This window comes from Ananas comosus, linkage group 6 (genome assembly GCF_001540865.1).
Source record: "Ananas comosus cultivar F153 linkage group 6, ASM154086v1, whole genome shotgun sequence".
Lineage (NCBI taxonomy): Eukaryota > Viridiplantae > Streptophyta > Magnoliopsida > Poales > Bromeliaceae > Ananas > Ananas comosus.
Genome location: NC_033626.1, coordinates 3,677,941 through 3,691,570, shown reverse-complemented (window position 1 = coordinate 3,691,570; position 13,630 = coordinate 3,677,941). Strand labels below are relative to the sequence as shown.

Sequence of the window (13,630 nt, the reverse complement as noted above, 5' to 3'; positions counted from 1 at the left end):
TAGAGACTTGCTTTTTTGCTTGGTCCATTCTTGCTTAGAAAAGCTCTATTTTAGCCAAAATGTAAGGCTTCTAGTTTAGCCAAAATTTAAGAAATGGTAGATGCTTGAAAAGGTTGACAACTTTCATTGATCAACATTATATAGATATGTGATGGACGTCCACACAGTAAATTGGTGCTGTTTTGTAGGAATGTAGTATGCGGCCTTTTACTGTATGCAATTATTGTTCTTTTTCGGTATGTTATAGTGATTCTTAATTTGTTACACGAGCATTTCACCCATGTTTTATCTATTTGAGCTTGTATAGGCAAAATATTTTATGAAAAAATTATTTTAGGTTGCCTGAAATATATTAGTCTACCTTGCCTCTATTGAATAAATCAGTTCGTATTGATGCTGAAATTTAACCTCAAATTTGTATTACTTACCAGCGAAATCTTCATGAAACCTATGCAAGATTCAAGGAAAAAGCAATCTCCTGTAATGGTTAGACATATATATAATGTAACCCAGTATGAAATCAAATTAGCTTTTTGAGATGGATATATAGATGACTTACATGGCTACAGGAGGAGGAACTCGTTGCTCTTGTTCATGTTTTATTCTAAAGCTGAAATGGTTTGTTTAGCTCCTTTATCATATTTGGTTATAGATTCTTAATATTGTTTTCTGTCCTTCTATAGTGAATGTTGCAGCATCCAAAAGGCCAAAGATTCGAATCTCTCTCGGACTCCATGCCTGCAGTTCTCCTACTGTGATGAGAATGTGGCTCCTTCTTGTGAATATTTTGAGGGCATAGTACAAGTTTTGGCCAATACTGTCTATCCGACTCTTTTGGATACAATTGTTAAAGGTACAAACAATTCGTCGTTGAAATTTTTTATATAAAACATAGTTTGGCTGTTTTATGAAGCATAGGTTAATATCAATATATTGAACAAAATATATTATATGTTAGCTTATGTATATATTCGGACACAAGACATGGTATCAAATTTCAGTTTTCCAATTGGTTTATTTTAGTTTGCCAATTGGTTTCGCTAGTACTTAACTAAAAATCAGCCATGGGTTAGTTTAGTAGTTCCAACCAGTTTCTGTCAGTTTTGGCTGACTCTGGTTGTTTGATCTATTTTGATAACTTAGGATCATGCTTACACAATAGTAATTTGCAATATTGGTAGCTGGTGTATGATAATTTGCAGTATTATCTCCTGAATTCTTGCTACTCCGATATGTTTTTATGATTATGATTAACATTTCTATATACTTGGATTAACATCCTGATGATTACATTGACTTTCTTTTATTGTGTATATCAAGTAGTCCTATATTATAGCATAATAATCCCTGCCAAATCAACTTTCTAATGTTGTGTAATATTATATCTACTGTCTTATATTCCCAAAATTTTCTTTGTTACTATCACTAAAATATCTTCTTGTTCACTGTAACCATAAGCTTTCAAGTTTTCTTAGTAAGCTGGGAACCCATAGCTAAATAGATCTCAGGGATATATATGGAACCATGAGTAGAGTTACTATGCTTTCGGAAGCATAATGGAGTTGGTGCCAAAAATTAAAGTGCCCATTGGTACGGGCCGTATTCACCGTGCCGTGTCGTGCCAGCAACATATCGGCACGATACAGCTTCCGTGCCGATGGCACAATTCAAAACCCTCTATTCTTAAAATTAGTAAGTAATTTTCTCAATAAAGTTCAAAAGATTTGATAAAAATACATAAAAAATAATTGGCGTAATTTGTTGCTAAAGAAAATAAATATTTTATGCCATTACATGTCGGCACATATATTTTTTGTGACCGGCGCGCATCGGCACGGCTCGGCACGGCACGGCTCGGCACGCATCTTGCCGTACTATGCCAGCAAGCAAGGATTTAAGTGCCGTGGCACGGGGTCGTGCCGAAAACTTGTCGGCACGGTACGGTACGGTGCGTGCCGAGCCGTGCCAATGCGTGCCGGTTAAAAAAATTCTTGTGTGCCGACACATAATAGTATGAAATATTTATTTTTTTTAGCAACAAAATATTCTAACTATTTATTATCTCTTTTTATCGCATCTTTTGAACTTTATTGAGGAAATTACTTACTAATTTAAAGAATAGAGGGTTTTGAGCTGTGCCATCGGCACGGGATTTGTATCGTGCCGGTATCTTGTTGGCACGGTATGGCACGGTGGATGCGGCCCGTGCTGACGGGCACTTAAAACCTTGCCGACGGCAAGTTTTCGGCACAACCTCGTGCCACGGCACTTAAATCATTGGTTGGTGCTTCTAAAGTCCAGTGATATATATATATATATATATATATATATATATATATATATATATATATATATATATATATATATAGGTTAATTTCATACAACTCTCTGTAAATATATCGAATAGTAAATATATTCCTATCAAGTTTAACTTTTCATATTTATCCCTGCAAAAGTCCAGTGATATTCATATTTGTCCTTCTGGTTTGTTACCGTTAGAGCACTATTTATGTTTTAACAGAAGATAAGTGAAATGACATTTTTACCATTACAAATATGTCCCTTCAAAAGCCCCAACTATTAGAATTATGCAGAAATGACCTCTCAAAAATCTTCAACGGTCATCTTCTTTCTTTCTTCCGTCACAAATAATATAAGAGGGGTAAAAGGGCAACTTACGTCATTCACTAACGTTTTAATATATATAGTAGGGCTACTATACTCTTATGAGTATAGAGAGCTTCGTATTCATAAGTTGTTTTTGATAATGGAGCTTCCGAATCGACGATCCACTCCGTTAAATATGATCTAGAGTATTTGAAACTAATAGAAAATAAATTTTGTAATTTTTTGAAATTATAATAAAGTCCATCAAGCAGGCATAAAATGAACGATCGAAATCGAACGACGTCTTAAAAATGGATGATTAGATCCTTCAATTTAAGATCGGAGTTATTGATCTTTATCTAGATATTGAATAGAATTTTCTATTAAAAATTCAACTGATTTCGATTCTTTTACACCGTTAAACTAGCAAGTATCCCATACTGGGCGTTAAAAATTGCCAATTTTGTGAGCTTTTTGATCATAAACTAAATGATGTCGAAAAATTATAAAATTTTATTTATAAAAGTTTTAAATTCTCTAGATAACGTTTGACAGTGTGGATTATCGATTCGGAAGCTCTATCATCGAAAACAACTTATGAGTACGAGGGCGATCGTACTCATAAGAGTATAGTAGCCGGACTATATATATATATATATATATATATATATAGTCCGGATTATATATATATATATCTCGTACTCATAAGTTGTTTTCGATGATAGAGCTTCCGAATCGACGATCCATACCGTCAAACGTTATCTAGAGTATTTGAAACTTCTAGAAAATAAATTTCGTAACTTTCTGAAATCATTATAAAGTCCATCAAATGGATATAAAATGAACGGTCAAAATCGAATGACATCCTAAAAATGGAATAAATGATCGAATCTTCAATTTAAGATCGAGGTAATTGAATTTATCTAGGTAGATAATAGAATTTTCTATCAAAAATTCAAGTTATTCCGATTTTTTACACCGTTAAACTAGCAAGTGTTACATATCGACGCCTGTTAAAAATTGTACATTTTTGTGAGCTTATTGATCGTAAGGTAAATGATATCGAAAATTATAAAATTTAATTTCTAGAAGTTTTAAATGCTCTAGAAAATGTTTAACGGTATGGATCGTCGATTCGGAAGCTCTATCATCGAAAACGATCTTATGAGTACGGAAGGCGGATCGTATCATAAGAGATATACTAGCCGGACTATAATATATACTTATATATATATATATAAGCGAGGCTACTGTGCTATTAGGAGCACAGCAGCCTTTGTCTCCTAACTTTCTAACCACCATCAAGTTTGATGGGTGGTTAGAATAAAGAGGGAGGAGATATTGGGAGAATTGGGGTGGTTTCAATTTTCTCCGTCCTTGAATTTCTCTCAATCTCCTCTCTTCTCATTTACCCATCAAACTTGATGGGTGGTTAGAAAGTTAGGAGCACAATTGCTGCTGTGCTCCTAATAGCACAGTAGCCCTACTCTCTCTCTCTCTCTTCTCTCTCTCTCTCTCTATATATATATATATAATATATACTATTATTATATATATTATTAGAGAGAGCGCTAGGCTTTTGTAATATCTATAGTATTGGGACTTCGGTACTATAGTCTCGTTTTCGATCTTAGAGTGTTCAAATCAATGATCTACACTATTAAAATTGATCTAGGGTATTTGATGTTTTTAGGAATAAAATTTTATACTTTTTTGACGTAGTTTACTTTACGATCAAACCATTTCAAAATTGTTAATTTTCAATGGCTACTATAGCGAGTTTGTAGTTTAGCGGTATAGAAGAATCTAAATTTATTCAAATTTTTATAGAAAATACTTTATGCTATTTAGATCAAGGTCAGCATCTTTGATCTTGCATTCAAAAGTTCATTTTTTGCCCGCTTGATAGACTTTATTATGATTTCGAAAAATTATGAAATTTATTATTTAGAAGTTTCAAATACTCTAGATCATATTTAACAGAGTGGATCGTCGATTCGGAAGCCCCATTATTGAAAACAACTTATGAGTATGAAGGGCTCTATACTCATAAGAGTATAGCAGCCCTATATATATATATATATATATAGTACGTCTCCAGTGCTTTCGAAAGTACGGAGGCCTCCGTACTTGTAAGTTGTTTTTGATGATAAGACATCCAATTCAACGATCGGCTCCGTTAGGCATAATCTATGCTATTGTAACAATCTAGAAACCAAATTTTATAATTTTTCGACATCATTTATCAAGCGATCACAAGGTCGCAAAAAATGACTATTTTAACGGCCGATGTGGCACGTTTTTAAGTTCAACGGTGTAGAAGTATCCAAATTACATAAAACTTTAATAGAAAATTCTACTTAACATCAAGAGCAAAAACAATACTTCCGATTTGAAATTTGAGTTATTTATCACTGTTTTTTATGAGATTTTTTACTTTCAGCCGTTCATTTTGAGGCTACTCGTTCACTAGGTAAACGAAATCAAAAAATTATAAAATTTTGTTTCTAGATAGTTCCAATAGCGTAGATTATGTTTAACGGAACCGATCGCCGAATCGGACGTTCCATCATTGAAAACAACTTACAAGCACGGAGGTCTCCGTACTTTCGAAAGCATGCGCTCTATCTCTCTCTCTCTCTCTCTCTCTCTCTCTATATATATATATATATATATATATGTATATATATATATATATATATATGTATGTATATATATATATATATATGTATGTATATATATATATATATATGTATGTATATATATATATGGAGTTGAGCTGGAATACTATTAATAGTATTTGGGCTCTTTTGCTATTGATTTTTTTACCGCTAGATCTGCACTTTAATTAATTCCATCCTTTAGATCATACTATTCAACCAACCACCACTAAACCCTAGGGGACCATTATCATCCTAACCTTACAATTTTTCATCCAAGTGTTAAAAACTCGATAACAAACGAGTCTAAATACTATTAATAGTATTTCAGCCCAATTCTATATATATATATATATATATATATATATTAGTCCGGCTATTATACTCTTATGAGTATGATCACCCTCGTACTCATAAGTTATTTTCGATAATAGAGCTTCCGAATCGACGATCCACACCGTTAAATATTATCTAGAGCATTTAAAACTTCTAGAAATCAAATTCTATAATTTTTCGATATCATTTACTTTACGACAAAAGCTCACAAAATTGACAATTTTTAACGGCCGGTATGAGATATTTGCTAGTTTAACGGTGAAAAAGAATCGGAATAGGTTGAAGTTTTGATAGAAAATTCTATTCACTACCTAAATAAAGATCAATAACTCCGATCTTAAATTGAAGGATTCGATCATCCATTTTTAGGATGTCATTCGATTTTAACCGTTCATTTTATACCCGCTTGATGGACTTTATAATGATTTTAAAAAATTCCGAAATTTATTTTCTAGAAGTTTCAAATACTCTAGATCATATTTAACGGTGTGGATCGTCGATTCGAAAAGCCCAACATCGAAAACAACTTATGAGTACGAAGGGCTCTATACTTATAAGAGTATAGTAGCCCTACTTATATATATATATTATTATTATTAATAATATTATTTATTATATAGTAGAGAGGCTAGAATACTTACACATATCACCAAGTGATACTTGTGTGTTTTTTAGCCTTGGATGGAGAAGAGATGTGAGGTTTGAGATGATGGTGGTAGGTGTGTAGGTGGAATGTGTTTGATCCAAGGCTATTTGTAATCAAAAAGTAGATCCAATGGCTAAAACGTGATAGTAACATGGGATGATACTGTAAAGTATCCTAGAATCAACTCATATTATATATTATAGTATATTATACTATTATATTATATATATATAGTCCGGCTACTATACTCTTATGAGTACGATCGCCCTCGTACTCATAAGTTGTTTTCGATGATAGAGCTTCCGAATCGACGATCCACACCGTTAAACATTATCTAGAGCATTTAAAACTTCTAGAAATCAAAGTTCATAATTTTTCGACATCATTTACCTTACGATCGAAAGCTCACAAAATTGACAATTTTTAATGGCCGATATGGGATGCTTGCTAGTTTAACGGTGTAAAAGAATTGGAATAAGTTGAATTTTTGATAAAAAATTCTATTCACTACCTAGATAAAGATCAATAACTCCGATCTTAAATTGAAGGATCCGATCATCCATTTTTAGGACGTCATTCGATTTTGACAGTTTATTTTATGCCCGTTTGATGGACTTTATTATGATTTCAAAAAATTACGAAATTTATTTTTTAGAAGTTTCAAATACACTAGATCATATTTAACGGAGTGGATTGTCGATTCGGAAGCCCCATCATCGAAAACAACTTATGAGTACAAAGGGCCCATTACTCATAAGAGTATTGTCATAAGAGTATAGTAGCCCTACTCTCCTCAAGGCAGTTGAGGCGTAGCGCCCTATCGGAGGCGCACGCCTCAGCTGTGTCTTGTGATACTTAAGTTTAATGGGTCTAGGGTTTGGGTTTTTGGGTCTTGAGTTTTTTCAATATATTCTAAAATGTTAAGAGATTGAAGAAAAATCCCTAATTTGAACTTTTTCTTCCCCTTTTTTCTTGGTAGTTCTCTCTTCTTCTGACGGCAACAAGGCAGCAAGCATTTTTAACTAGAAAGTTAAACGATAATTTTTTTTTTCATTTAAGAACATTTATGTGTGCGATTTCTTTGCTTTGTTTTTTGTTCATTTTGTTTTTATATTGATATTTTGGAAATTTTTTATGTAAAATATCAATTTAAAATAGGCTTGTTACAAGTGTTTTATTTTTATTAGAAAAACGCCTCACCTTCTTGAGGCGCTCGCCTTGCGTTGCACGCCTTGCGCTTAGGCTCTAGAAGGCCTTTGCGTTTTTTTGCACCTCGCGCCTTCTAAAACCCACCCACCCACACACACACATATAGCCATCAGTAGAACAAGAGTAAATTATGCGCAGTAACGGTTGATGATTTGTTCATTTCTGTACATCCTTTGTTTTCTGCTAAACTAGTTGTGTTGTGAAATCACAAGTAATGATTGTGTTTCATATTATAACTGCTACATTCTTGTTCTCTCAAAAGGCGGAGAGACATAATGCTTCTAATCAGTTGACTATTAGGAACATTGCTATGTAGCGCTGAATGTTCTCATCTCTAGATGGACATCTCTAGATATTTATCTCTCTTTTGGATGCATAGGTGATCCAAGAGTTCATGAGGCTAAAGTTGTTTGGGTCGGACCAGATGCAACCTCTTGGGTGAGAAACTCTTCCAACACATTGAAGGGTGAGTTAGCTGTTGAAATGGTGATTGAAAAGAGTGCAGCACCACATAATGGTGATGCCTGGAGAACCGCAATGGATGCTTGCTTACCTGTGATGCGTCTAATCGATGCTAGGAGATCTATTCCTTATGGTGTTCAACAAATTCGAGAACTTTTTGGCATCTCTTGCGCCTTTGATCAAGCTGTTGAGGTTTGTCTCTTATTTGCATTCCTAAGTTTTTTTAAAAAATATATCACTGTTACTATGGTTGTAGTTCTCTTGAGAATATTAATTGATATGACTAAGAGGAAAACTGGATCCCGTTTGTTCTGTATCAGAAACTTCAATATCAATTCTACTGTTTGTGTCCATAGTAATATTCCATGTCAGGTATTCGTTCAGAATAGAACTTCCGCTTCTGAGCACTGTCACCCTTTTTAACTTCATTAGTTCTATAAATGACTGAAGTTGAGGACTCTTCTTGCACCGTGGAATAGTGATGTTTTAAATGTTATTCCAAGGCTAAATACTCTTCATTTTCATAATTATGGAAAGATTGACAATACAGATGATATTTGACATTTTTCCCTTTGTTCGATCTGATCTTTAATTGTTAACTTTTTAATTTATGGAGCTGTTACCGTGGTCTTTTCTCTTGATTCAGATAAGAAAATTTGTGATGCTTTTAGTGTCACAATGAATATAATATACTCAACCACTCTTGCAGCGCATGTCAACATCAATAAGAAAGGTAGCGAAAGGAGTTCTTAAGGATCACCTAATTCTTGTCGCAAGTAGCATGACATGCACTGGGAAACTAAATGGGTTCAATACTGGTGGTTATAAGGCAACTTTTCGCTCTTTGAAAGTTCAAGTGCCTTTTACGGAGGCGACATTATTTGTAAGTTAACATGTCTGTCTTTTGCTATTGTTTAAAATGTCTTGTTGTTTAAATTTATGTGATAATTTGCACTGAGATGAGTTGTTTCTGGGCAGACACCTATGAAATGTTTTGAGAGAGCTGCTGAGAAATGCCATTCTGATTCACTCGACAGTGGAGTTTCATCGTGCTCATGGGGTAAACATGTCGCCCTTGGTACGGGCTCATCTTTCCAGATTATTTGGGACAAAAAGCAGGTTTGCTACCACTTCACTTCCCGTCAAATGTGCTCGTCGAATAATATAACCTAAACAGTCTGATCTTATAGGTCGCATGCTTTTCGTATGCTTTTCTTAAACTGATCATTGGTCGTACTTCTCTTCATTTTTCCTGTAACAAAATAACACTTTTTTTCTTGCATAGATGGCAAATGACAAGGATATTGGAAAGGGTTTGTATGACTTTTTGGTTATGGTGAGAACATCTGGTGATCAACGAGAGGCAAATGGTGCATGTTTGGAAGATGTCGATGACCTGGAAGAAGAAAATGATGAGGCATTGTGCTTGTCTCCTCAATTTGATGATGGCTTTACAAACCCTACCTTTGAGGAAACCTTTGAGGGTGAGGTTAGTTTCTGGAAAGGTAGTATCCATGAGAATGGGAAAATCAATAACTCGAGTTGGGACAAACCAAGAGAATGCAACTTTGAGTTTGAAAAAGAAGCACCGCCTGAATCTTGGGAGAAATGGAAGAGTACAAATACAAGTAGAAATGCAAGTGCCTGGGAGTCAGGGGTTCGAAAGGAAAATATAGTCGAGGAGGATTGGAGCTGTGTGACAGATTCACCATCCAAGAATTCGTGGTGTAAGAAGTTAGCGAGTAACACACAAGAATCAGATGATCGGTGGAATGCCAATGTTACTTTGAAATCAAACATTTGGAATAGTCAGAAATCGGAAGGAAATCAACTTGAAAATTCCGCCAATGCAAAGAGATGGGATGACAAGAAAGCATCTGATCACGCAAATGAGACTTGGAAATCTGATGGATGGGGTTCTTCAAACCCTACAAAGTGGGGAACACAGACGAATCATTCTGATAGTAGCGACAAAAAAGAAGTGGATGATCAGTGGATTTCACTTGCTTCAAAATCAAATGTATGGGCTAGTCAGAAATCTGAGGAGAAATTGTCACATGAAAATAGATGGAATGACAACGTGGTATCTGATCATGCAAATGAAACATGGAAATCTGATGGATGGTGTTCTTCAAACCCTACAAATTGGGGAATACAGAAGAATCATCCTGAAAGTTGTGACATAAGAGAAATAGATGATCAGTGGAATTCAAATGTTACCTCAAAACCAAATGTATGGGATAGTCAAAAATCCGAGGAGAAATTGTTGGATGCAAACAGATGGAATGACAACAAAACATCGGACAATGATAGTCAAACAATGAAATCTGATGGATGGGGTCCTAATAAATCTGACGGATGGGGTTCTTCAAATAAATCCGACGGATGGGGTTCTTCAAACAAGTCTGATGGATGGGGATCTTCTTTGAATCCTCAAAACCGGAAAGGACAGAAGAACCAATCTAAAAGGCCACCAAGGAAGCCTGATGAGGCGAAAGGAGGCACGATTGGGTTCACTTCCACGGGACGAAGATTAGATTCGTTTACAGCTGAAGAAGAAAAGATACTTGTAGAAGTTGAACCAACCATGCACAATATAAAAAGAATACTCCGTGATTCAAGGTAAACCTTCAGTTTAGTAGAATTGGAGAAATAAATGCCTAAACATTGTAATAATGAGTTGGAATACTTATTCTTTGCTCAATATTATGGTGGTAGAACATTTGCAAGGATAACTGTTTATATACTAATTTTCCTGTCAGTCAGACAAATTATCAAACACTTGCGGCCATCAACTTATTAAGATGGGTAAATTTTAGCCCGAAGTACCAAGGAGTTAAGTGTTGTGCTGAAAACCTATTGGCACGGTACGACATGGTGCGTACCATGTTGTGCCGATGCGTACTAGTTACAAAAAAATGCTTGTATGCCGAGACTCAATGGCATAAATTATCTAATTTTCTTTTGGAACTAATATATTGTAATTGCTTATTATATATCCTTATTACATCTTTAGCACTTTATTGAGATAGTTACTTGCTAATTTCAAAGAAAAGGTGGTTTTGAGTTGTGCTATCGGCACGGTGGCTTTATTTTGTTGATATTTTATTGGCACGGTATGGCACGGTGGATCGTGCTGTACTGTGCCGATGGGCACTTTATCCTTGTGAAGTACCCTCTTCCTTTGGTTCCCTTTGAGGGGCGCCTTCCTTGACCTACTATTAAATGATAGTATTTTGAAGCTTATAGACCTACATGTAGTTTTATGTCTGCACATGCTGGTTGTCTCTGTTTCATAAGATTTTTTTTTTTTTTTTTTTTTTTTTTTTTCTTTATCTATTTGGAGATACTAACAATGTGCTGCGACCTTAAACAATTTTCGAGCAAAATAACGAGTGTCTTCGGGAAACCCTAAAACTCAACTGTTTCCTTTGCTCAGATTTCCATATTATTCTAGCCAGCGAAGATTTAGATTGGATTGGAAGTCAGTATGTTAGTTGATCATACCTTTCATGCTGTTTAATACAAATACCTTGTTTGCCTTGAATGTTTGCAGTGATGGTGAGAAGCTGTCAGAGGATGATGGGAAGTTCATCACGGAAAAAGTTTTTGAGTACCATCCGGATAAACTAGCAAAGGTGTCTGACAAGATTGACTACATAATGGTAAAACCTCAATGAAATTTATGCCTTTTTCAGATAGTTGTTCATTTCCTCTTTTAGTTACTTTTCATGGTTTAAGTCAACAATTATGTGGGCGTTGATTTCTTTTGTGGCAGGTTGACAAGCACCAACAATTTCAGGAAAGTCGGTGCTTTTACGTGGTCTCTTGTGATGGATCTCGTGCTGATTTCTCCTATCTGAAGTGCATGGAGAATTTTGTGAGGAGCAACTTCGCAGAGAATGCCGACTCCTTTACCCGCAAGTATTTTAGAAAGCACCATTCCGAGCAAGTAAATGCTGATCGCGCAATCGCAGAGAGTAGCTAAACTGACTGCAATCCTCTTGCTGCTTAGATTAGGATTGACCTTTAGGCAGCTGTAAATTTGTTGTATATACTTTTTCCATGTCGTTTTCTCAGCACAGTTTGATCTGTCTGACACATGTCTTAAGCTTGCCCAAATTTTGAGTGGCTCAGTGGTCATTCTAATGGTGCCCTGTCTGTCTTAACCGATATATACTTGGTGTTGTCTTAACCAATTCACTGTGTAAATCATCTCAGAAACAAGCTTATGGGAATTAAGCTTTTCATTTCCATTTTATATTTGTTGTATTCTTGACTTAGGTTTGTTTTTGTGCTCATCGAGTTAGTTCTCCATTGCGTTTCAAATTCGAAGGATTGAATTAATTCTCCGTTGCGTTTCAAATGCAAAGAACCGGAACGCTCCTATTTGGTGTATTATCATACCTTATTCAAGTCAATGATGATGCTTTCCTCACATGGTTTTCTTACGTTCCTACCTAGCTCTGAACTTCTCCTCAAAGAGTCAAAGAGTCATCGACTCCATGTGCGAAATGTGATGGCGTTTTGTGCTTTGACTTGTGCTGAACCCTACGTGAGCTTGGCCTTCTTCATGAATTTTTAGGCGTGGCTCATCAAGTATCTGTGTATCTTTATCTATTTCTATATAATATATGGAAGCAGCAGTTGAAGCTTTTGTTTTTTCCGAGTGGCAAGCATTTTATGTATTCCCTATTATTAATTTGGCAATCTTATTTAAAGTAATTAATATTATTAATAATTAAAAATTAAAATTATTATAAAGAGAAAATACGAAACAGATTAGCGCATGCTGGTATATATTTATGTATAGCGCTATTTGATATATAATATATTTATGCTCGGTACAGTGTTATCTAATATTAGTCCGAAAGAGAAAAGATAGGAGTCCAATCAGTATCCTTATCTATAGCTGTACCTGTATCTTTATCTTATCTTTTTTTTTTAAAAAAAAAAATTATCTCTGCAAATATATATATATATATATATATAGAACTAGACTACTATGCTATTAATAGCACCAAGTCACTGGTGCTACCAAGTTTTTGGCCATTGGATTAAGAGATGTGCGGTTAGGATGATGTGGCCTAGGTTGGCGGTGGTTTCGGTGCTATAGTATATTAACGGGATAAAAAATGAATCACAAGGGATAGAGCTAACGGCGAAAACTTTGTGCGTTATCACTAATGCTGTGCTCACTTTAATAGCATAGTACCCTGATATCTACTATATATTATATATATTATATTATATATATTAATATATATATATAGAATGAGCTAGAATACTATCAGATAGCAACGGGATCTCCGTCGCCACCCATGTTTTTCGAGGATGAAGATTCCAAATGACGGATTGGCACGTACATGATCTTATACCACTTAAGTGTTTACGAAATCAAATTCTTGTTGGTTATGTAAATCTTTTCGACTATATTTTGCCTAATGATCAATGCCGTTCAAAATTGTAATTATTAATAGTCATATGAGCGTTCTTTCTCGTTAACGTTTGTAAAGATATACAAATCAATTAAATTTTGTTTGAGAAAATTCTTTAAACTATTTAAAACAATAAACTATATACTCTTGATCTTGTTGTACCGTCCGGCCAAGCGGGTCCCTCTGCGCCTATTAACAGATCCTTCATCATTTTTTTAAAGAATATGATTTTTAAGCGGTGTTTTTTGTGTCCACTCGATGGATACGTGCAA

General features: G+C 34.9%; 1 protein-coding gene across 1 annotated transcript in view; it reads left to right on the top strand.

Annotated features, from left to right (window-relative positions):
- The window catches only part of LOC109711463 (DNA-directed RNA polymerase V subunit 1), a 38,566-nt gene extending 26,385 nt beyond the window's left edge, over nucleotides 1-12,181 (top strand). The window contains exons 13-19 of the mRNA XM_020234509.1: nucleotides 684-853; nucleotides 7,838-8,112; nucleotides 8,630-8,803; nucleotides 8,899-9,039; nucleotides 9,206-10,542; nucleotides 11,477-11,585; nucleotides 11,699-12,181. Coding sequence (XP_020090098.1) covers nucleotides 684-853; nucleotides 7,838-8,112; nucleotides 8,630-8,803; nucleotides 8,899-9,039; nucleotides 9,206-10,542; nucleotides 11,477-11,585; nucleotides 11,699-11,908 — 2,416 coding nt within the window. The 3' untranslated portion in view covers nucleotides 11,909-12,181. The remainder of the gene's footprint in view (nucleotides 1-683; nucleotides 854-7,837; nucleotides 8,113-8,629; nucleotides 8,804-8,898; nucleotides 9,040-9,205; nucleotides 10,543-11,476; nucleotides 11,586-11,698) is intronic.